General features: G+C 47.1%; 2 protein-coding genes across 2 annotated transcripts; both read left to right on the top strand.

Moving 5' to 3' along the window:
* Positions 1-562: 562 nt before the first annotated feature.
* On the top strand, positions 563-6,709 carry LOC123110284 (kinesin-like protein KIN-12C). The gene is made up of 15 exons (XM_044530760.1): positions 563-1,042; positions 1,131-1,274; positions 1,414-1,497; positions 1,583-1,708; positions 1,798-1,857; positions 2,002-2,055; positions 2,140-2,232; positions 2,903-2,998; positions 3,313-3,461; positions 3,701-3,847; positions 3,956-4,085; positions 4,167-5,084; positions 5,211-5,309; positions 5,388-6,110; positions 6,205-6,709. Exons 1-15 carry the CDS (start codon positions 782-784, stop codon positions 6,436-6,438), a joined length of 3,318 nt encoding a protein of 1,105 aa, XP_044386695.1. The 5' UTR covers positions 563-781; the 3' UTR covers positions 6,439-6,709.
* Positions 6,710-15,210: 8,501 nt separating this feature from the next.
* On the top strand, positions 15,211-17,947 carry LOC123110283 (uncharacterized). The gene is made up of 5 exons (XM_044530759.1): positions 15,211-15,367; positions 15,805-16,023; positions 17,006-17,072; positions 17,180-17,354; positions 17,436-17,947. Exons 1-5 carry the CDS (start codon positions 15,360-15,362, stop codon positions 17,660-17,662), a joined length of 696 nt encoding a protein of 231 aa, XP_044386694.1. The 5' UTR covers positions 15,211-15,359; the 3' UTR covers positions 17,663-17,947.
* The last annotated feature ends 5,520 nt before the right edge of the window (positions 17,948-23,467 follow it).

Raw genomic sequence — 23,467 nt, 5'->3', positions numbered from 1 at the left:
TAAGTTGGAACCTGAAGTAGCTCTGTCGAGCATGCGGAGCAACCAGGCAGTGCGAGATTCCTATAGCAGCTCCTCGTTATCGTGGTCGACGGCGATAGGGGCAACAGAATGGGATTTTGGTTGGTGGGGAAGAGGAAGACGGGGCGACGAGGGGGAATGAAATGAAGAGTGAGAAGATGGAGATCTTGTTTGGCGCGAGCGTGGGTCGGCGCAACAGCAGACATGTGTGCACCTAGACACCCTTTTTTTTTAAGTTGACACCCCCTTTTCTTTTCATAGTTGGGGCCGAAACGGGGCGACGGGCTGTCCACAAACACATGGGGCCCGTTGAAGAAGGGTTCCGGTCCAAACATGTCCGTGGACAGCCACTTGAATAAATCGTATGGTGCCCCTTGGAGTTGCCCTAGCCGGCTTTTTTTCGGGCTAAAAAAACGTCTTTTTCAAAAGGAAATACTAGAAAGTAGTAGCATGGGAATCTTCTATTATTACCACCCGATGATTTTTATTTCCCGGAGGTGAGATCTTGGCGGCTTTCTGCTCTGAACGGGAGATCCGGGGAGAGATCCACCTCTCCCCCGCATCCCCATTTCAAAAGTTTTTGAATCGCAACGGATACCCAGCCAGCCCAGCCACAAGCCAAGCCGTCCTCACACGCGCACCCACATCTACATCTTCAAGCAAAGCAAGCAAGCGTCTCCCATCTTCTCCTCCTCCCCCTCTTTTCCCCTTCGATCCGGCCGCAACAGCAGCAGATCCAGTCGATCTTGAGCGTGCGGCAGCCATGGAGATGCTGCGGCGGAACCTGAAGCGCCAGACCTCGCGCCGGCGGTCCCTCTCCCCGCTCTCTGTCGCCTCCCCCGCCGCCGACCAGGAGAACCTCCACCCCAACCTCGCCGCCGCCCCGCCCTCCCCGGCCGGCAAACCCTCCACGCCGCCGCCGCCGAGCCTGTCCAAGCCCGTCCCCAGCGCAGCAGCAGCGGCGGCCGTCGCCCAGCCAGCGCCCGCTGAGAAGCGAGCAGTCGACGACGAGCCCGCCGTCAAGGTACGCACCGTCCGTCCGCTCATTCGCGCGGCCAGCCCGCTTCTTCTCCACGGGTCGGTCGCCGTTACGCTTACAGATGTGGTGGCAGGTCGTGGTGCGGGTGCGGCCGGCGGTGAGCCTGCCGGTGGACGGAAAGGACCTCTTCTTCGTGCGCAAGACCTCCCCCGACTCCATCGCCGTCGGCGACCGGGCCTTCGCCGTCGACGGCTTCCTCGACGACAGGGCTTCCCAGGTAACCTCCGCTTCCAGTTGCTCCGCGCCGTCAGTCGTCTCATACATACCCGAGCACCTTGCTTGCTTTGGTGGAGCTTCGCCGTGATAACCGTGAGACGAATTCTGTGGATGAATGATGGTGAATTGGTGATTGGCAGGAGGATGCGTTCCATATGGTGGGTGTGCCCATGATCCACAGCGCCCTCGCCGGATTCAACACCTCCCTCGTCTGCTACGGCCAGGTACTGCGATTTCCTGTCTGTCGTCTTATCTGTTCCTGCCTGCTGGAGACTGCTGCTGACGCCTTTACTCGTGGATTCATACCAGAGTGGCACAGGGAAGACATACACCATGTGGGGCCCCCTAGCCGCCATGTTCGACAACCGCTCCGACCGTGCCGACCGAGGAGTCGTGCCTCGCTTCTTCCACAGCCTCTTCTCCCAAATCCAAGGCGTAAGAGCCCTTTCTTTATCTCTAATTCCCGGCAATTTTCAGTTAAGCTGCTTCGATTCTCTTGTTGAATTGTTCTTTTCCTGGTGCAGAACCAAGAGAGCTCCCCGGAGAAGCACACGAGTTACCAGTGCCGGTGCTCCTTTCTCGAGGTGCTTACTTAGAAAATCGATGAATACTGCATCTACATATATGGATTTCTACAACTGAAATGTTTTGAACAAAAAATGCTTCCAGGATTCACAACTGAACCAGCAACCGAAAATTTAATTTCTCTGCTTTCCAACTTCTTGCAGGTATTTAATGAGCAGATCAATGACCTGCTTGATCCATCTCAACGTAATCTTCAGGTATATTCCTACTCAAGAAAGTTACATTGAAACGTGCACTTGTGCTGGTTTATATGGATATCTTACCCAGCTCCACCCTTTTAGATAATGGAGACCACTGGCAATGGTGTCCATGTTGAGAACTTGACCGAGGAGTATGTATCAACAGTCGAGGATGTAAATCAGATCTTGATGAAGGTATTGCGAGAGGCCTAACCAACACTTATTACTATTTAATTGTGTGTATTTATAGTTTTCAGAGAACCAATAGGATAACTGAAGCTCGTGTCTAGTTAGTGTTACAAGAAAGTTCAAAATTGTGAAATACATGATTCGATGATTAAAAAATATATTTGATGCATGGTTTTCAGAAAAACCAATAGGATAATTGATGCTCATGTCTAGTTAGTGTTACAGGGAATAGCGCACCGTGATTATGTTTTAAGAAGAAAGTTCAAAATTGTTGAAATACTTGATTCGATGATTAAAAATATATTTGATGCAATCTTCTAGGCACTCTAGTGAGATTCTCGCTTTCCATCTAGATAATCATTTCTACTCAATCCAGAAAGGCAATCCTTGTTTGCATGGACTATTATGTTCACACTACATGGACTAACTTAGAGCAACCCAAAAAGCTTATTTTGAAACCCAGCTGCAATTATGATGTTTAGATCACCAGTTCATGATAATTGCTTTTCACCATGCTCCCTCAGCACCATTACTATTTTGCTGTATTTGATGTAACATGTACAATAACCATCATGCGCTTCAGTCTACCATTGTTCTAGGGTTGTTGCTAGTTATCTTGATACCAAAGTTTCCAATCATACGTGTCATGCTTAGCATGAGTTGCTTCCTTTTGCAGGGCCTGACAAAAAGAAAAATTGGTGTTGATAGTATGAACTTAAAAAATTCACGTTCTCACGTGATATTCACTTGTGTGATTGAAGCTTGGAGCAAGGTAATCATATTCCCCTCATAAGATTTTATGCAAATTTGTTTTCTTGCGTTGTGTATTTTGTTGCCTATCCTCCATTTTTGCACTTTACAGCCATTAATTTGACTGCAAATATTGTAGTAATCATATATTCATATCAGTGCCAGAGCATTTCACAAATTCAATATCCTGCTAGTTCATTCTACTCTAATTTCCATATTCTACACCTGATCAGCAGATGTAGATGTGGTGATTTTTCTTACTTCATTTTGAATAGTCTGCTGATAAGAGGATATAATTTTGGTGATTTATCTTACTTTATTCAACTAATGTTGCAGGATTTGTCATCAAATGGCTTTAGTAGTTCAAAAACTAGCAAAATTACCTTTGTTGATCTAGCTGGTGTTGATATTGATGAAAGTGATGGTGCTGGAAAGAACATTACACGAGAGGAAAGGCACGTTAAGAAGTCTCTCTCAAGCCTCGGGTATGTTGTTTAATGATAAGTACACAATTATTTTTCCTATTGGGATTGCATGATTGATATTTTTCTTACTATACATATTTACTGATCCTTCTTGTAGCAAAAACATTCAGATTGTGTGATTGATATTTTTGCAATTATTGACACTAATACGTCATTGCCTCTTTACTGGAGTAATTTATCTTTCCTTTAACAAGAATGTAAAAAGGCAGATATCTCACGTTTGTGCACTGTGATTTCAGGAAACTAGTCAATATTCTTTCAGAGGAACCAAAGCCCCAGGAAGATGAATTGCCATACAGCCAGTCCCGTTTGACACATGTGCTGAAGGATACACTAGGTGGCAATTCAAGGGCTACATTTTTGTGTTCCATTTCTTCAGAGCACAGGTATGTTTAGTTCTGGAGTTTTCATATGTCCCTTACATTTTCTTGAGCGCTTTATCATTAGGGGGTAAGCTACAGTTTCTTAAGTTGGCCTGTTCCTCTGAAATGCAGATACAGGTCTGAGACTTTAAGCACGCTAAGGTTTGGTGAGCGAGCAAAGCTCATGCCAAACAAAGCTGTGGTAAATGAGATATCAGAAGATGATGTTAATGGTCTGAGTGATCAGATCCGTCAGCTGAAGGTATTACAGGAGCACAGTAGAGAGTAGACACATATGGCAACAGTTTACAGAAATTTGCTAATTGTGTTATATGACCTGCAGGATGAACTTGTAAGAACCAAGTCTGGAGAGCATGCAACATCTGAGACTGGATACTTCAATGCACAAATTGCTCGGGCAAGCTTGCACACTTTGCGAGTGAGCCTCAACCGCTCTATAATTTTGCCTCCTATAGAAGTTGAAGCAGAGGATGAAATGGATGTGGATGAAGACGATGTACATGAACTGCGTGATCAAATTAGCAAGATTCATTCTTCATCTGAAGACACTCTTGATGACTTCATGGATGCAGAGAGTGGAGAAGACAGTCCAATACCATGGGAACATGATGATCAGGTTGTCATAGATGACAGTGAAGGCCCACTTCAGGAAGAGCCCCAGAAAATGCAGAGCAATACAAATGCTGATCATGACCAGGTTTCTGACAGGAAATCTGTTCTATCAATTAGTGCTTCCGAACAGCTGAGCCCAATCCAAGACGCGACATTCTGCTCTTCTCCAAAGATCCACAAGGCAAGAAAGAGCGTTGCTTCGCCAGGGTTCTCTCCAAGCAAGCTCAGTGAATCCAGCCCAGGAGAAGCCGATTTCGAAACGTATAGGAAGAGTGCAGTGCGCTCCTCCTTACAATCGAGCAAGCTTACTCCCACTGACTCGCTGGCTGCAAGTCTCCAACGAGGCCTGCACATTATAGAGTACCATCAGCAGAACCCTCCAGCCCCACGAAAATCGTTCGTTGGCCTTTCATTTGATCATTTTGCGCTGAACCCCCGCCAGTCAGCAAAAGCAAGTTCAGCCCTTGAGGCATTACCGGAGGGGGACGCCAGTTCGGCTTCTACCATTTGTTCATCCTGCAAGAAAGCAATGGAGAATGAGGAACATTCAGAGGACAAAAACTCAGAGAAGCAGATTGTAACGGCAACTGCTGTCACATACAATGACTTAGCTAATGCTTCCCTCCAGGTATGCTATTTTGTTGGCATAATTTGTACTCCTTCTGTGAACAAATATAAGATCGTTTAGATCACTACTCTACCAGGACGGTAACTTATCTTGGCACCTACTTACACAACATTTGTACTCTACCAGGACGGTGGCATCTCTTCGACTACTGGCTCTAAGAGAGTGGCTGAGCTTGAAGCTTTATGTGAAGAACAGGCAGCTAAGATCAAGGAGCTGAGCAACTTGGTATGTTGTGGTGTGAGTAAGCTTCTTCAGGTAATTATTATTTTCCATTCCTTGATGATTTTCTCTGCTCATTTGCAGATTGGGCAACAAAAGAAGGGATCAGAAGACGGTGAAGATAAGACTGCTGAACAATGTGAGGATAGCAAGATGCCACTCGAAGTGAATGAGAGGGAAGCACTTGAAGGCGAAATCCAGAGGCTGAAGGATCAAGTGAAGCTTCTCACAGACGGATCAACAGCAAACGACAGCCTTCTGGACCAGATAAGGAACGGCAGCACGGACCAGGAGTACGAGCTGGAGAAAGAGCGGCAGAAATGGACCGAGTCCGAGAGCAAATGGATCTCTCTCACCGAGGAGCTGAGGGTGGACCTGGAGTCGAGCCGGAGGCACGCGGAGAAGACGGAGGCGGAGCTCCGGGACGAGAAGAAGTGCACGGAGGAGCTGGACGACGCCCTCCAGCGGGCCATCTACGGCCACGCCAGGATCATCGAGCACTACGTGGAGCTCCAGGAGCTGTACAACGACCTCCTGGAGCGGCACCGCGGGGTCATGGGGGGCATCGCGGAGGTGAAGAGGGCGGCCGCCAGGGCCGGCAAGAAGGGCTGCGGCACGGCCTTCGCCGCCGCCCTCGCCGCGGAGCTGTCGACGGTGAGGATCGACCGGGAGAAGGAGCGGGCGCAGCTCAGGGAGCAGAACAGGCGGCTCCGCGTCCAGCTCCGGGACACCGCCGAGGCGGTGCATGCCGCCGGTGAGCTGCTCGTCAGGCTCAGGGAAGCCGAGGAGGCGTCCACACAAGAGAAGGTCCGGCCGGTTCAGAGCTTCAGAGCACCACCATTTTGGTTCAAAATGAGTTGTAAGAAACTCCTCATTTTTTTGGGTTTGTTTGTCTTTGCAGGAGAGGAGCGCGGCCATGCTGCAGGAGAACCAGAAGCTGAAGAAGCAGGTGGAGAAGATGAGGAAGAAGCACGAGGTGGAGATCGAGACGATGAAGCACTACCTGGCGGAGAGCCGGCTGCCGGAGTCGGCCCTGGAGGGGTTCTACCGCGGCGAGGATGCGCCCAGGGAGTCCACCACCGGCCACGACGACGATCAGTCCTGGCGATCGGCGTTCAAGTCTGAATTCGAATGATTGCTCGAGCTTCAGTTGCTCCTTTGCCACCACCGGCGACGAAGGATGATCACTCTAAATTGCTTGAATGAGTCAACTGAGCCTGGTTGACAGTTAGGAAACAAGCGTTGGTTCTTCGATCTTTCTTGATTTTTATACATGTCTATGATGATTCATGTGCCCACTGTTGGGGCAAAGCTTGATTTTTTTATGTATGATGATGACAGTTTGTACTTTCCCCTTTGTATGATTGATGGGTTTACATGTCTATGGATTTTACATTTCCTCTTGAGCAGAAGGCAGGCTGAACTGAAAATATGTCCTTGGTTGAGCCACAGCGTTATAACACATTCCGTATGACTATTTTTTTGCCAATCGATCCGCCACACAATTTTGTTCACACTCCATCGGTGAATAGGAAGGCATGACCAGACGGCGGACGAGGCCAATGGACACGTTGCAATGGCTCTACTCACTCTTGCACGTGAGTAGTATCACATGCAGTCATATGCCCAAGTATGTAACAAAAAGCTATCACAATTCGACCAACCCATCAGAAAACTATCACTTTATGCTTAATTTTTGGCTAAAAACTACCATATCAGAGTATCGCCTGGTCCGGCTGTTTCTAAACTACCAATTTTGCATTTCTTTTGTTAGCGGAATCGTGGTTTGTAATGCCAATAGGCAAGGAATCTTTTTGTTTTATGCATGAATGTGTCGTACCATGTATTTGATTTTGTCTTGGTACACACATGACTTGATCATGTGAATGATCAATGTGAGTCACATTATGGTAGTTCTTTTACAAGCAACAGAATTTAGCTAATCCCTCATGCTGCCTCAACATATTCCCTCTTTAGTTTCCGGTCTCCTACTGTTACAATTTAATTTCCTTGGAGTTTCTTTGTGATAGTCTAACGGGCAGCCATTGTTTCTTTATGCATGAAAGCACAAATTGTGAAGGAAATAAAATGCATGTATGTTCTATTTACTCTCTCTTCCCCCGCCTCTGATATGTCCACCAAAATCCATGGTACTAAGTAATTTACTTAATCTATTAACATCTGACATACTTCATATATTAGGCAAATGCAACCTATGCCTCAACTAATTGATATATTAAACCTCCCTACCATATTCAGAACTGGCATGATGCAGAACTCGCATGGCGTACCCTATTACAAAGAAAAAATATATAATTTCGTTATTTTGCACATTTTGTTCTTGGTTTTGATCTGAAAAAAAGTAAGTTGTTTATGGCACAGCTCAACACCTATATATATAGACGGTGGCATGACTAATAACGCAGTGATGGATTGCAGAAGAAAATGAGAAAAAGTGAACAGAGGATTATTGCATTATTATTCATGGCATAGCTCAACACCTATATACTCCTTTTCAAATTGGAGTATATTCATTTCATTTCAGTGCATACATTTCATTTCATTTCATTTCAGTGTACAGCAACATAAAAGGAGCAAAGCAACCAACAATGGAGAAGAGGCACTGACCGTGGACAAGGGAGAAGAGGCTGCCGTTGGGGTAGTAGTCACTCCTCCTCTGCTTGCTCCACGTCGACGGCCCCACTCCTGAGCCTCGACGCCGTCACGGCCGTTGCAACCTACCATGGACGAAGTTGACTCAAAGTTAAGTTCAGGTCTGTTTCAGAATGAACAACAACATATGCATGCAGAGAGCATGTATCAACACATCACCCACATGCATGATGATAATCCAGAGATATCAAATCTTCAGACTTCAGATTACTTCATAGTACACTCTAGCTTGATAACAGGCGTGATTCATCTTACATTAGGGCCTAGAAAAGCAGGGGTTGTTGTTGAGGTTCAGGATCATGTGTGCTTCGAGTACTGCCGCCTGGTAGAGTAAATCATCTCTAGACCTGGAATTTGTAACCAGCAGAAAAAGGACTGTCTGCAATCAATCTCCATGCATGACGAAGAGGTAGCTTGATGGATCGATGACGATTGCTCACCTTCTGCAGGAATAACAGGCGGCAGAAACCTCGTCCAGCTCCACAACATGGGTGACCTGCAGCGGTCAGAGAGAGGGATGGTGAGCAGAAGCAGCGCAAGATTGACGGGGAGAGGAGTCCCGTCTCTTTAATCGAACGTGTCTCACCTTGAGGTACTCGACGTCTCCGCAGCCCGTACTCTAAAGCAAGCTTGACACATGCACAATTTGCAAGATCCTGGGCATGAAATGAACGCCCAAAAGGGAGTGCAGCAACAATGGAAAGAAACGCTAAAAGGGAACATAGAGCAAAAAACCAACCCAAAATGCAAGCAAGAATTTTTAAAAGGGAACATAGTGCAGCATGAGCATGAGGCATAGAAAAATGGAGTCACCTTAAGATCAAGAATCAATGGCCCTCTCTCGGTTCAAATCAGAAGGAAAGAACCATTATTATTGATTAGAGTTTTTTTAATTAGGCAACGCAGTACAACACTGGATCCTAAGCTACGGTTGAGGCATACAAAATTATAAGTGTCTGTTCTTTTCATATATAAACAACCTTTAGTATGTCAACCAAAACCACAACAAAACAAAGAACATGGTTAAGTAACCAGCAAAGGAAGAATGAACCTTTTGGAATTTTAAAGTAGCAAGACATGAAACATTCTTTTTTGCCTTCAATATTACACACATTAGGGGAGGTAGCTGCAGTTTGATTGCATAGTGGGATCATATTCACCTTTCCTCGATCATATAACCTACCCCAGTCATCTCTTATCACCAGATCAATCTGTTCATACAATGGAGCTGCCCTGGTTATCACTCAACAAGAATGACCATCCAAGGACAAAAACAAGTATCACAGGATCAAAAAGGATTCTTGAGACAAGAGGGAGGATCCAACCTGATACACACAGGTGCCACGATTGCTCAAAGGCACACTTATTTCAGCCACGATTAATCATCATCGCCCTAGAGCGAACGCCACTGATCAATCTAGCAAATCTAGGAGCATAACTATAGGACCAGGGCATCCACATGTAAACCAAAGCATCACATGAGCTCCTCGGCGGGTCACACAAATAACGCGCCGTGGCATGGACGAAGTGAAACTATTCATTCCAGCAGTGCTGATCCCAGATCCAATGGCCCAGCCTTCTCCAGATCTCCATCTGAACGGACGAAAATGCATCAAGGAAACCGATCCGATGGCCGAGAGTGCCTGAGCTCTGAGAGAGCTTGTAGGAACATCCAGCCTTGAGGTGCTCGACGTCTCCGCAGCCCGTACTTTAAAGCAAGCTCGGCACATGCGCAATTTGCAAGATCCTGGGCATGAAATGAACGCCCAAAAGGGAGTGCAACAACAACGGAAAGAAACGTTAAAAGGGAACATAGAGCAGAAAACCAACCCAAAATGCAAGCAAGAATTTTTAAAAGGGAACATAGAGCAGCATGAGCATGAGGCATAGAAAAATGGAGTCACTTTAAGATCAAGAATCAATGACCCTCTCTCAGTTCAAATCAGATGGAAAGAACCACTATTATTGATTAGAGTTTTTTTAGTTAGGCAAAGCAGTACAACACTGGATCCTAAGCTACAGTTGAGGCATACAAAACTATAAGTGTCTGTTCTTTTCATATATAAACAACCTTTAGTATCTCAACCAAAACCACATCAAAACAAAAACATGGTTAAGTAATCAACAAAGGAAGAATGAACCTTTTGGAATTTTAAAGTAGCAAGACATGAAAAGTTCCTTTTTGCCTTCAATATTACACACATTAGGGGAGGTAGCTGCAGTTTTATTGCATAGTGGGCTCAGATTCACCTTTCCTCTATCATATAACCTACCCCCGTCATCTCTTATCACCAGATCAATTTGTTCATACAATGGAGCTGCCCTAGTTATCACTCAATAAGAATGACCATCCAAGGACAACAACAAGTATCATAGGATCAAAATGGATTCTAGAGACAAGAGGGAGGATCCAACCGTATCACACAGGTGCCACGATTGCTCAAAGGCACACTTATTTCAGCCACGATTAATCATCATCGCCCTAGCACGAACGCCACTGATCAATCTAGAAAATCCAGGAGCATAGCTATAGGACCAGGGCATCCACATGTAAACCAGAGCATCACATGAGCTCCTATGATAGCAACTAAACATGAACAACAGCCTGCAAACCTTAAAATGGCATGGATCCACAACTACAGAGCCCAAGTAGGAACCGATGCATGAGTAGGGCATAGTGCATCAACTAGACAAGCGCCACATCAATATAGGCGAGGAACCGCGTCAGAGTTGCGCCTTGCACCACCCGCCGACGAGCATGAACGCCACTGGCACTAAAGCGGCCAAGGAGACGAGTAGGCGATGTGTAGCACATCTAGGAGCACCATCAGAGGCGGAGATGACCGGGGCCTAGTCAGGTCTCTTTTAGCTGCAATCAAGGATAAGATTTGTTAGAACATTCTTGTGGTCAAAACTTATCATCATGCAAGCAATAATGGGCCTATCTATTAGCTGCTTGTAGTGCCGAAGGTAAAATCAAAAGGCCTTTTACTGGCACCTTACATCGAAGCAGTACAACTACAATGGTTATAGTCTCAGGTCAAAGCATTAGTAAGTACATGACAGATAACAAAATTTTAAATGTAAGGGAAAAAACAGAGATTATGTCAGTTGTGCCATAGTACCTCATTGGCCGCTGGATGGCAAGTGGCACTACCGCCAGAGACACGAAGAGGACCAGCAGGGCATCGATTAGTTGGAACATGCCAAACTGTAATAGAAAGTTAAACTTTGCAAATCAGGTTCCTACAAAAGTTAACTTTACAAAGCAACGAACAATATGTGCTAGTATATTCAAAGTATTAAAAGGTGAAAGAAATAGATAACAGATAAATCACAAAACTGGCAGAACTATTTGCCAACTAAAATATAAATATCCTAGCTATGCTTAAATATCCTTCTAGCACAATCAGTTTCTGATCAATGGTGTTTTTCAAAGCAAAAAAAGGCAGGGAAATGCTATAACAGAATTACGGCTCCAGAAAAAAAATACTAGCCAACTAATAGAAATCAAAGGATAACTACAAGTGATGCATCTAAAGAAAATATGACATGAAATATTGGCCAATTAATAGATCAAAGCATGGCTCAACACAATAACAAAAATCCACTCATAGACTTCCATGCCAACCTAAAAGGATTAAGATGTCAAACGGTCGAAAGAAAAGTGTACAATTTTGCAATGCAATTTTTTTGCTGACTCACGATATAATGATATGTGAAGCTCTAATGTAAGTTCAGAACATACACAATTTAGTGCCTCAAAGCTACAGTATATATATGCTTGTTGCTGCCTCCATTGTCATAGAAGCCTCTCGTTATTGACACCACTCTTGAAAGACGCAGCCAGACCCCCATTGCACTACTGCCAAAGTGTATCTGTATGTTGTGCTAACCACACTTAAAGCCTTGAAGACAAAATACATATAGCTCAGGCAATGTAACAATCTGTCCCAAGAGATTGTGGTTAGCCAAGATGAATTCAAGGCACATATCATATAAAAAATAATCCTACAGTACTTCATGATCTCTTAGGTCATTTCCATATTATTTAAAATCAACAAATGATATAGGATTGTGACCTTAGGTAGTTCCACATATATATACCATCGACACGCAGTGTTCCGACTAAAGCTCATACGGGCTATAGAGGAAGCGGGACGAGAAACCTTCAACATGTACTCATTATGTTCAAAAGTAAACAAAACCGATGTCTCATTGTGGTCATGAAGAACCTTCACATTTTCTATTAGAGCACCAACAAAGATACAAATCATCGGAACCGGTCTTGAGAACATGGTCGCCGTCAACCACTACAACCATAAACATCACAAATAAATGATGTAATCAGCTCCTACAAATTCGTGGCTTTTCTTCTCTGCGGAGCTTATACTAATATTTCTACATGCTAACAACACAACATAACATCATAATCAAATGTGCATTTGCTAATCTAGGGAATATCCCCATCTCAAACAGGAAACTGTAGCTACTTTCACAAAGCACCTAAAAGCATCACCTGGATTCAAACAACTGCAACCACGACATATTTGTCCTATGATTATATGGCTAAGCAAGGACCAAACTTACTAATTACTTCAAAAGTATCTCTAGTTACTTAACAGAGAAGTGGTTCCGACAGCCAAAAGTGCCTGCGTTCTGAGGAGCCAGGTGAGGTGCTTCGTTTCTTCTTATCGTCACGTTGGGGCGAGGGAGGAGACGAAGAGGAGCCGCCGGAGTCCACCAGAGCTGCACCGGCGACGAAGGCAATGCCCAGCCCGAAACCCTAGCCACGACTGAGGGTCACAAGCGAGCGCGAGCGGCCCTCATCCTCTCTCTCCCCCGTACAGGGACTCGCCCATTGCCTGCAAATCGTCGCCGCCGCCGGGACGGACGCGAGAGAGGAAGAGGAGCAGCGCGACTATGCGCTGGGGGCAGAGGAGAGAAGCGTAGGGGACGAGGAGGCCGACCCCCTGGGCCACGCCGCCCGCGCCGTGTCCCATACGCCGCCGCCTTTGCATCGCCTCACCATTCCTCCTTCCCCCCCGTGGGAGCCGGGGCCGGGGCGGGGCGTTAGGGTTTGGCGACACCAGATCGGAGGGGTGGAGGGAGGAGAGGGAGGCGCGGGTGGGGAGGAGGCCGGGTGGCGGTGGGGAAGGAGCAGAGGGTGGCGCGGGTTGGGAGGAGGCCGAGCGGCGGCGGGTGAGGAGGAGAAGGACGGCGGCGGGGAAGGAGGCAACAGTGGTGGCGCTAGGGGCGGGAGGAAGAGGAAGGGAGGCGGGTGCGTAGGAGGGAGCGAGGCGGCTGCGGGAGGGAGGAGGAGCCGTCTAGGTTTCTCCACGGGCGTGGCCCCCTTTCATACCAACATAAAGTGAAATGACGAAAATGCGCTCGGCGGCTCACACAAATAACGCGCGGTGGCATGGACGGAGTGAAACTATTCATTCCAGCAGTGCTGATCCCAGATCCAACGGCCCAGCCTTCTCCAAATCTCGATCGGTCAGCCGAAAATGCATCAAGGAAACCGATCCGATGGCCGAGAGTGCCTGAGCTCTGAGAGAGCTTGTAGGAACATCCTACTCTTATTATTGGATTCATTGAACCTTTTTTCACTTATAAGGACCTCAGACCATTCCAGAGAGGCATCGATGTAGATGGATGTAAACCCTAGCCGCCACCGGGTGGTTGGCGACCACTTCCCTCTTGTAATAGGAACCCTAACTAGTTTCCTCTCAAATCCAAGAGCTAGTTCACTGAATTCTCGCATTTCTTGCTCTGAAGTGAGATAGAGCCTGTCAACGCCTAATTAGCTGGGTGTCCTTTAATCCTCCGCATCTATCGCCCGACCGCCAAGCGCACGAGTCCATGACAGTCGCTAGAAGTCATATATAGGAACCTAATCCCCTCGTGGGCTCCTATTCCGCCTTACACCTCACAGCGCACGCGTGTAGGCCCTTTCGCGCTTCTCAAGAAGCTCGACCTCCTTCCTCTTCCGGTCGCGCAGACGCCGGCGCGCCTCTTCGCCCCTCCCGACCCCCCGCGTTCGGCCGCGCAGACGCCGGCGCACCTCTTTGGCCCCCCACCCCCGCGTCCGGTCGTGCAGATGCCGGCGCGCCTCTTCGGCCCCTTGGGCCACGCCGCCCGCGCCGCGTTCCATACGCCGCCGCCTTTGCATCGCCTCGCCATTCCTCCTTCCCTCCCGTGGGAGCCGGGGCCGGGGCGGGGTGTTAGGGTTTGGCGGCGCCAGATCAGAGGGGTGCAAGGAGGAGAGGGAGGCCCGGGTGGGGAGTAGGCCGGGTGGCGGCGGGGAAGGAGGAGAGGGAGGCGCGGGTTGGGAGGAGGCCGGGCGGTGGCGGGTGAGGAGGAGAAGGACGGCGGCAGGGAAGGAGGCAACAGTGGTGGCGCTAGGGGTAGGAGGAAGAGGAAGGGAGGCGGGTGCGTGGGAGAGAGCGATGCAGCTACGGCAGGGAGGAGGAGCCGGCTAGGTTTCTCCACGGGCGTGGCCCCCTTTTATACCACCATAAAGTGAAATGACGAAAATGCGCTCGGCGGGTCACACAAATAACGCGCGGTGGCATGGACGGAGTGAAACTATTCATTCCAGCAGTGCTGATCCCAGATCCAACGGCCCAGCCTTCTCCAGATCTCGATCGGTTGGCCGAAAATGCATCAAGGAAAACGATCCGACCGCCGAGAGTGCCTGAGCCTGAGAGAGCTTGTAGGAACATCCTACTCTTATTATTGGATTCATTGAACCTTTTTTCCCTTATAAGGACCTCAGATCCATTCCGGAGAGGCATCGATGTAGATGGGTGTAAAACCCTAGCCGCCACCGGGTGGTTGGCGACCACTTCCAACCCTAACTAGTTTCCTGTGAAATCCAAGAGCTAGTTCACTGAATTCTCGCATTTCTTGCTCTGGAGTAAGATAGAGCCTGTCAACGCCTAATTAGCTGGGTGTCCTTTAATCCTCCGCATCTAACGGCCGACCGCCAAGCGCACGAGTCCATGACAGTCGCTAGAAGTCATATATAGGAACCTAATCCCCTCGTGGGCTCCTATTCCGCCTTACACCTCCTAGCGCACGCGTGTAGGCCCTTCCGCGCTCCTCAAGAAGCTCGACCTCCTCCCTCCTCCGGCCGCGCAGACGCCGGCGCGCCCTCTTCGCCCCTCCCGATCCCCCCCCCCCCCCCCCCCCCCCCCCCCCCCCCCCCCCCCCCGCCCCCGGCCTCCCGACCCCGCGTTCGGCCGCGCAGACGCCGGCGCGCCTCTTCGGCCCCCCGCCCCCGCGTCCGGCCGTGCAGACGCCGGCGCGCCTCTTCGCCGCCCCCCCTCCCACCAAAACGTTGGACCGCCTGCTGCCTGACGTCGGAGCCCCGCCCCCATGACGACGTAAACTCTCTTTCTCCTATCGCGCACCTCAGATCTGCACGCACGTCTTTGCAACAGACAAGCCATGAACTAGGGTTGTTTCTAGTTTTTATTTGTTATGAATGGGACGATTTGAGCGATCTAAATACCTGCTGCGATTTCGGTGCTAATTGCAGTAACCGTCCTTAATCTGTTGTGCATTTGATACTTACCTCTGATGATTTTAGCAATTGGTAATTGCAATTGGCTGTAAATATCTACAGTTAGATGCGTGCCATCTTTTTAACTACCTCCGGTGTGTTAGGTAATTGCATTGGTTGTGTATATAACATTGGAGCTGCACTACTTTAGTAGGATAAGTGTCTGCTGTCACTGTTAATATAAACTGCAGCGAATTATTTGTTACCCTGTTATTCTGAAGATGTTTTGCAAAATTAATGGGCATATTCCTTCTACAGATCACCTTCGGTGGGGGTCTATTCCAAATCACTGATGGAGTCTGGGCCGGATTCTGTTAGACAGGAGCCTGGGCCGTTTATTGCGCCATCGCTGGAGGAGCTGCTGCCGCAGCTATCCCTTGAGGAGCGGGTACGATTGCAGAGTCACCTACACGAGCACGAGCGCAAAGTGAAGCGATGGAGTAAGTGTCCTACATTACCTTCGGGCCGGTCAGAAAGGTACGTATGTCATGTCCGCCTGAAATAGTCAGCCCTGCAGTAGAGGTTTCTGAAAATCGGAATCACTTGGCAATTGATGCATTAAATTTGTTGACCGAAAGTAGCATAAGCGTGATAAATTCTTGGGGTGCAACGTATCGAAAGTCTAGAATATGAACGAAATTACTCCACAGTTCCTACTTACAGTTAAAAGTATGTTCAATCACTCAGTGCGTGTGTCTGCTGTTAAGAAAATGGGAATAACACATAAACTTGCCTGCACCAAGTCCCTTGATTTGGAGCTCTGTGAATTGGTCCTGTCAACCTTGAAGGAACAAACTCGAAGACCACAGCGGCAATTAATTTTAAAATGTGATGCTACTGAAGATAAGTTCAGTCACATTTGATGTCCGCTTGCGCATAGCACATGTAGTTATGGTCAACAAAAGGTTATCCTTGACAGTTGCGACATAAACACAGTGATATCCTTGCCTTCAGTTTTAACCAAAAAGCTTCTGACTCCTCGAGCATAGACATGTTCATCACAAAGTCTTCTTTTGTTGGCCTTTGTTGAATGGCAGCTTATGAGTGTTTGGCAACTGTGGTTGAAGTCAAAAAACTATAATTCTCAGATACAAGCCTTTTTATTTATTTAACTTTTTTTGATGCACCGATTGAGGAAATCCTAATGGAAGTTATAAATATAGCATGCTCATGTGACTCCAATCGCTCTTATGATTTCTGCACACTGTCGCGACATCCCAAGCTTGCAGTTACAAATAACAATCTGGTTCTTTTGTTGTGGCTGGAGAATTGCATTATGGAAAGATTTGTGTGACATTACCCATCGGCTCCAGTTTTGTTGATCATGATGTGCCTTAATGAGAAGACTTGTTTGCATTCAATAGTAGGGCAGATTGTCTTTTATATATTAGTATGCTCGTGTGTATGTTCAACAACTTAACATATCAAATAAATTATACACTAAGTTCATATGATGCAGAAAGCGCGACACCACCATCATGCCTCACGTCCGCCACGCTCTCCACTATTACAATGCCAGGCACCCGGTACATGCCTTTCTTCTCATTCAACTAGTGATTTAACTGGTCCTGATCAAGTTCATCGCAATTAAGTTGTGCTGCATGTTTCATTACATAAGATGTAATTTCTGCAGGGTGACGAGTTTGATGCTGTGAAGCCTCTGATGGAATCCAGAGCTAGTTTCAGGAAACAGCTGTGGGCTCACGTCAACTTCTGGGCTCGCAGTCGCAAAAGCAACAAAATCAAGCGCTTCTTCGCTGAGGTGCACTACAACCCAAAACCTATTGTTGAAGTGTGCACCATCATCGGTATGTATCTATGTCTGTAACCTCCTTTCTTAACTGGTTTATTAGTTTTGATTAATGTGTTTAACATGCATGCTCTTGCAGAAGAGCCTCTTGACCGGTACAGGAGGAGCTGCGCATTCTGTCCTGGCAACCGGGACATTTTGCACCCTGTTGGTTCCCGTAAGTTTGTTTGTGGAAATGATAAGGACCGGATGGTACAACAATTCAAGCCTCGTACATTCTCTGAATTTCGTGGAATGCCATTCACTTGCTGCCCGAGTTCGGCCTCCTCCAACGTTCAAGAGGAAGTAGGAAAGAGAGTATTCTGAACTGGGTCCCTTGGATGCTCATTGTGGCCGTCTTTAGTTCCTAACCATGTCGATCAATTCAGGTCACATTAGCAGATATATGGAATAAACATTCGTAGATGTTGTGCAGACGTAGAAATGGTATGCGATCTTTGGATATTGTTGTTCTAAGCTTGTACTATGTGTTTGCATTAGCTAAAGAATGCAATGGATCATGTCAGGTGACATTTAGCAGATATATGGAATAAATAGTTGTAGATGTTGTACAGCCATAGAAATGGTATGCGATCTTTGGATATTGTTGTCCTGAGCTTGTCGGATATTTTTGTGTTGTGACTTTGGTATTATATTATGCTGTATTAGTTAAACAAATTATTGGCTTCGACTAGAGAATATCAGGGATGAGTTCTACACCAAGTTTTTGGGAGTTATATATATTTGTGTGACTTTGGTATTATCACACTTAGTTTTGGGGAGTTATAGACATATTTGTGTGACTTTGGTGTATTTGTATGACTTTGGTATTAAAGTTTTTGGGAGTTATACACGTATCAGGCATCTTCATCTTCAACTCCTTGGATCGTTACCGCGCAGAGCAACACGTAGCTGCAGAGTGCGGGCATTGGAGGAGTCGACAGTCTCATGCTGACGCGAGCTGTCATACCTCGAGTAGGTCACCACCATGGCTTAGGAGAGTGCTCTGTTTAATTTTCGTTCTGTTTAGGAGATGTTCTCTTTGTGCTAAGTTTGAATTATCTCAAAAAACTATGGTAGAAAATCTTTTGTCTGAGCCAAGTTTTTTAATGAGCAGCTCAAATTAATAAGCTATAGAAGCTTGTGTTAATGCATCAGTGGAACCAATTGTGCAGTTTATGCTGATGAACAAGTTGAATGTTTCATATGGGCTTGTGTTAAAGCTTTTTATTGCTTAGGTAGTAGTATTAGGTTGCGATTATATATATATATATATATATATATATATATATATATATATATATATATATATATATATATATATATATATATATATATATATATATATATATATATATATATATATACACGGTGGCGCTAAACTAAGCGGGAGCGTAAATCGCTTATTCTGCGCTCCGCCTGTGTCGCACGCACCGTTCTGCTTAATCGGCATTATTCTTCCACCTGCTAGTAAAATCTGTAGAATATTATAGTAATAGAATTAATTCGGTTACCATCTGCATGCATCGGTCACCGTCCCGCCATCATTTCTTTTTTTAGATGCATGGCCGTAACAACACATCGTAAACAATCATAAGAAATATAGTAACCCAATAATTTCAGTTAGTATCTCCACCCACTAGTTCACGCACCGCCACCTTTTGTCTTTTTTACATCCATGCTAATAATGATACATAGTAATCAACCATAAGAAAGGTAGTAACATATCTAATTTGGTTACTGGCTGAAGATGCAGGTGCATGGTCCCACCACCATTTTTTTCTTTCTATATGCCTCCTTGGAATGGCATATAGTAATCAACCTTGAGAATTATAGTAGCATAGTAATTGTTCATGAAAAACTTGATAATAGAACAAATTAGGTTACTGCATGTCTACATCGTACGCTTTTATGGACTCTTGTTTCACATGGTAGGAATGGTAACCCAATTAAAACAGTTACCATCCGCATGCATTGGTCCCATCCTTTATTCTCGTTTTCCATGCTAGTAAAAAACCATGATAAATATAGTAACAGGTTTAAATGAATTACGGCCAACCTGCAATGTACTTCGTCTTGCATCCTCGATTCGCACGCTAGTAAAACGCCAGCCAAACATAGTAAATGAATTAAGTTATTTACCATATGCATGCATGTGGCTGCGCTAATTAAAGAATGACGTAACCGATTAGCAAACATGGTGCGCTCCACGGGTCGGAGTGTAGAATAAGTACAATGCGCTCGGGCTCACTTTAGCGCACCTATATATATATATATATATATATATATATATATATATATATATATATATATATATATATATATATATATATATATATATATTAGAAGGTTGAGACCGTGGGCATTGCACAAGCGTTCCAACACACGAAATGGTAGAGCTACGTTACCACTCTGTATATATACTTACCTTCTAATCCAGTCTTCTTACAGTCTTGCTTAACGAAACCGGTAATCATTTTAGCCTCTCTATATACTCCTTCCGTCCGAAAATACTTGTCATCAAAATGAATAAAAGAAGATGTAGCTAGTCTGCTAGCACACCTCTAGTAGGATACACGATGGACGGGTCAATAGGATCCATCCGCGGCACCTGGATCGTGTATGCCTCCTCGATCTCTTCAGAGTAAACCCACCTCTCCGGTCCGGTTGCCGAGTGGTTATCCAGCACGTGCACATGCATCCCGCCACCACAGAACCGGTACTCAAAGCAGACCACCGAGTGAAAACCAGCCAATTCGTCGAAGTCAGTCTGGCTGGCCTCCTGAGCATCCGGATCCCTTGCGCACCCCGATCTGTAGACCAAATCATTGTCGACATCAGAGTCGAAGAGATTGTACCAGGGGCACACCCAGATATTCCCTATGAAGGGGCCTTCCGCGTCCAGCAGGTCCGCTATATGATCATCCGTGAGCCCACGGCCCAAGTCCGCGGAATGGAACTCCCATGTGCCCAGGGGCAGGAACGCCGGCGCGGGCGCTGGCGCGTTGGTCGTTCTGATGCCGCCTTCATCCCTGATCTTGGCAAGAACATCTCCCGCGACCGCCCCGTTCTTCGGGTCCCATATTCCTCGGCGCCGGCAAATGCTTCGCAGCTTCCGTGGTGCCGCGGCAATGCAGGGGAAAGTGTTTGCTCCGTTCGCCGCCTCGTACGCCAGACGGTGAGCTATCTCAACACATTTGGTCGATGCTGCGAGTGCACAGGTATCTGCAGCGAACGGATAAGAAAGAGAGTGTATGAAGACTGAAAAATAAGATATATATATATATATATATATATATATATATATATATATATATATAGGACATATATATATAAGAGAGAGAGAGAGAGAGAGAGAGAGAGAGAGAGAGAGAGAGAGAGAGAGAGAGAGAGAGAGAGAGAGAGAGAGAGAGAGAGAGAGAGAAGTGTCTTACTTGGCACATTCTGCTGCAGAGGAGCGCCTAGATATGGTCGGTAAGAATTGTGCTGCCACACTTAAGTAATGTCGACGGCCAAAATGCATCCTTCAAACGCAGCCTGAAATTGCTGACCACAGTTGACGTCTTGAAGCCATTGCCGAAGCTCCTGGATCCGTTGCAGCTCAATCTATAATAATGTTAGAGCGAAAAGCTGTTAGCTACAGAGTGATGAAGGGAACTAACAGTATTGTCGAGGGAGCTAATTATAATCACACGGGGCTCACCCTGCTCGCAACACAACGCGGGAAGAAGTTGTTTATTGATCGCACTCCAAAAGCACTGTCGACTAACACCAACAAGAAGAAAAGGTCAGGGACAAACACAAATGAAATTAAGGGGCGCAAGACTAGCTACGTGACAGGTGACTGGTATTTTTAAGACCAGTCAATCACATTTCTTCTTAGTTTTCGTTGGATTAGCATCCAACAGTGATAAATACCACAAGTTATTCTAAAACTAAAGGATAATTCCTGAGAGAAACTTGTTGGACTAATAATCCAAGATGAACTTATAGCAATGTCATTCGTGAAAAAGACTTACACTAATTTCGGTGGTACTGACAGCCAGATGACAAAAAAAAGTGACTGAATCGGGAAAAAAATTCAGAAGCAAAAGCCAGAAAGAGAAAACTGCACCTCGAGTGTGGAAGGCACGCGGACGCAGGCTAATGGGCATGATGTTGCAGCCATGCAGGCTGAGGCCAGCTCTGGAGGTCTGGTTTCCTTGGGTGGCCAAGATAAGAACTGATACTCTGTCAAGCAGGAAGGCGAGAGCAAGATCACGGTCGGCGATGAAGAGTTCCTGGACACCCTGGGCGGCCAGGACGCCGAGCCGCCAGCGCACCTTCTCGTCGCCGTGCTCGTCCATCTCCCCGGTGTGCTTGACACCGCGGAGAGGCCCCGGGCGCAACAGCAGGGAGATGGAGAGCGCAGTGGAGACCGGAGGCGTCTCCGGGAGCCTCGAGACGGCGAGGCAGAGGCCGGTGAGAGGGCCGCGGCCGACGAAGACGGGTTCTTGGACTTTCTTGGCGTCCAGCACGCCGAGCCGCCAGCGCACCTTCTCGCCGCCGTGATCGTCAACCCCCCCGGTGTGCTGGACACAGCGGAGCCCCCCTGGGCGGAGCAGCAGGAAGATGGAGAGCGCAGTGGAGACCGGAGGCGTCTCCGGGAGCCTTGAGACGGCGAGGTAGGGGCCGGTGAGAGGGCCGTGGCCGACGAGGAAGGGTTCTTGGACTTTCTTGTCGTCCAGGACGGCGAGCCGCCAGCGCACCTTCTCGCCGACGTGCTCGTCCATCCTCCCCGTGTGCTGGACACCGCGGAGAGTCCCCGGACGCAGCAGCAGGAAGATGGGGACCGAAGTAGTGACCGGAGGCGTCTCCGGGAGCCTCGAGACGGGGAGGCAGAGGCTGGTGAGACGGCCGCGGCTGAAAAGCGCGGCTGGGAGGCTCTGGCCTATAGACCAATGCCGAACCTTCTCGCCTCGATGATTAGTCATCTTGCAGGCGAGCTGGACGAAGCGGGCGCGCAGGCCCCTGGTGCGCCGCGAGGACGGTGGACGCAACGGCGTTGATAGCGCAGGTGGGGAGAGGGCACCGCGATGAGCTAGCCGTAACTTTTTTTAGGGGTAAATCCTACTTTTATTCATCAAAGACCACAGCATGTGGTTTAGAGTTTTGGTCATGCGGTTGGCCAAATCACACATTACACACTGGAGCTAGTGAAATAGTAAATCTAGCTAAACTATGCGCTTCGTAATTGTTAGCCTGACCTTCAAAAATGAAATTACAATTAAACGGTGTATCTCTGACCTTAATTAATATCCCCTATCATTTGTTTGAAATCAGAGGCCACAACAAATTGTTGTAGTTGGAGATCTTCCGCTAAGATAGTGCTTCCTGACACGCCGTCGCCTCTATCATAGATGCCATCTATGGCAAGTGCCAAGCTTCCAAGATAAGTGCCATTATGGTCACGAAACATTGCTGCTGCGGCTCCACCCCTGCCTGATCAAACCCCTGCATCTACGTGGATCTTTGCAAAGTTCAGTGGTGGTGCTCTTGGAGGTTGCCGAACACTCCCACTAGCCGTGCCTAGGTTATTGGCTGTATTGACTGGTTTCTTTTCCTTTATGATTTCAAGCTCACCGATGAACCTTGTGATGAAAGATTCAAAGGATTATGGACTTTGGAAGATGCTTTCGTGAATGGCCTTTCTGTGAACTGACCAAATGGCCCATAGTGTAACAACCAATTTCACACAAAGTGCAAGCGCTGATGTCTTCGTCTAGGAAAACAACCAATGTTTAGCATTGGGCTCCGTATTTACGACCAAACTATGTCCCAATTCTTCATCGACCAGGGGCCAAGAGCACCCTGCCATGGTGCATTCTATTAGAGAGTGACGCCACGAATCTAGGGCCCGCAGAGGCCGCACGCTGATGTTCTAGTCGTGTGCCGATGCGTCCTCACAACTTCTAGAGGCAGTATTTAGAGAGTCGCCATAAAAACATATGCACTTTGTCCTATGCCTAATACCTCTGTTTTAAATAGCTTTTTCCATCCCCCTTCACTGCTTCTGGTTACTGAAGAACCAGCTGTTCCCTCGAGCTAGGCTTCCTGGCGCTGTCTGGTTGCCACTAGCATGTAATAAGCCGA

This window comes from Triticum aestivum, chromosome 5B (assembly GCF_018294505.1).
Source record: "Triticum aestivum cultivar Chinese Spring chromosome 5B, IWGSC CS RefSeq v2.1, whole genome shotgun sequence".
NCBI classification, from domain to species: Eukaryota; Viridiplantae; Streptophyta; class Magnoliopsida; order Poales; family Poaceae; genus Triticum; species Triticum aestivum.
Note: the sequence above shows the minus strand (reverse complement) of the source record. Positions and strands in the feature narration are given on the sequence as shown.

Bases quoted from the DNA above. Each gene is read 5' to 3' on its own strand.
- LOC123110283 (XM_044530759.1), top strand. The intron at 16,024-17,005 runs GTACGTATGTCA...CATATGATGCAG, and splicing joins CCTTCGGGCCGGTCAGAAAG to AAAGCGCGACACCACCATCA. The intron at 17,073-17,179 runs GTACATGCCTTT...TAATTTCTGCAG, and splicing joins ATTACAATGCCAGGCACCCG to GGTGACGAGTTTGATGCTGT.
- LOC123110284 (XM_044530760.1), top strand. From the start codon at position 782: ATGGAGATGCTGCGGCGGAACCTGAAGCGCCAGACCTCGCGCCGGCGG. The intron at 1,858-2,001 runs GTGCTTACTTAG...AACTTCTTGCAG, and splicing joins GCCGGTGCTCCTTTCTCGAG to GTATTTAATGAGCAGATCAA. The intron at 4,086-4,166 runs GTATTACAGGAG...TATGACCTGCAG, and splicing joins ATCAGATCCGTCAGCTGAAG to GATGAACTTGTAAGAACCAA.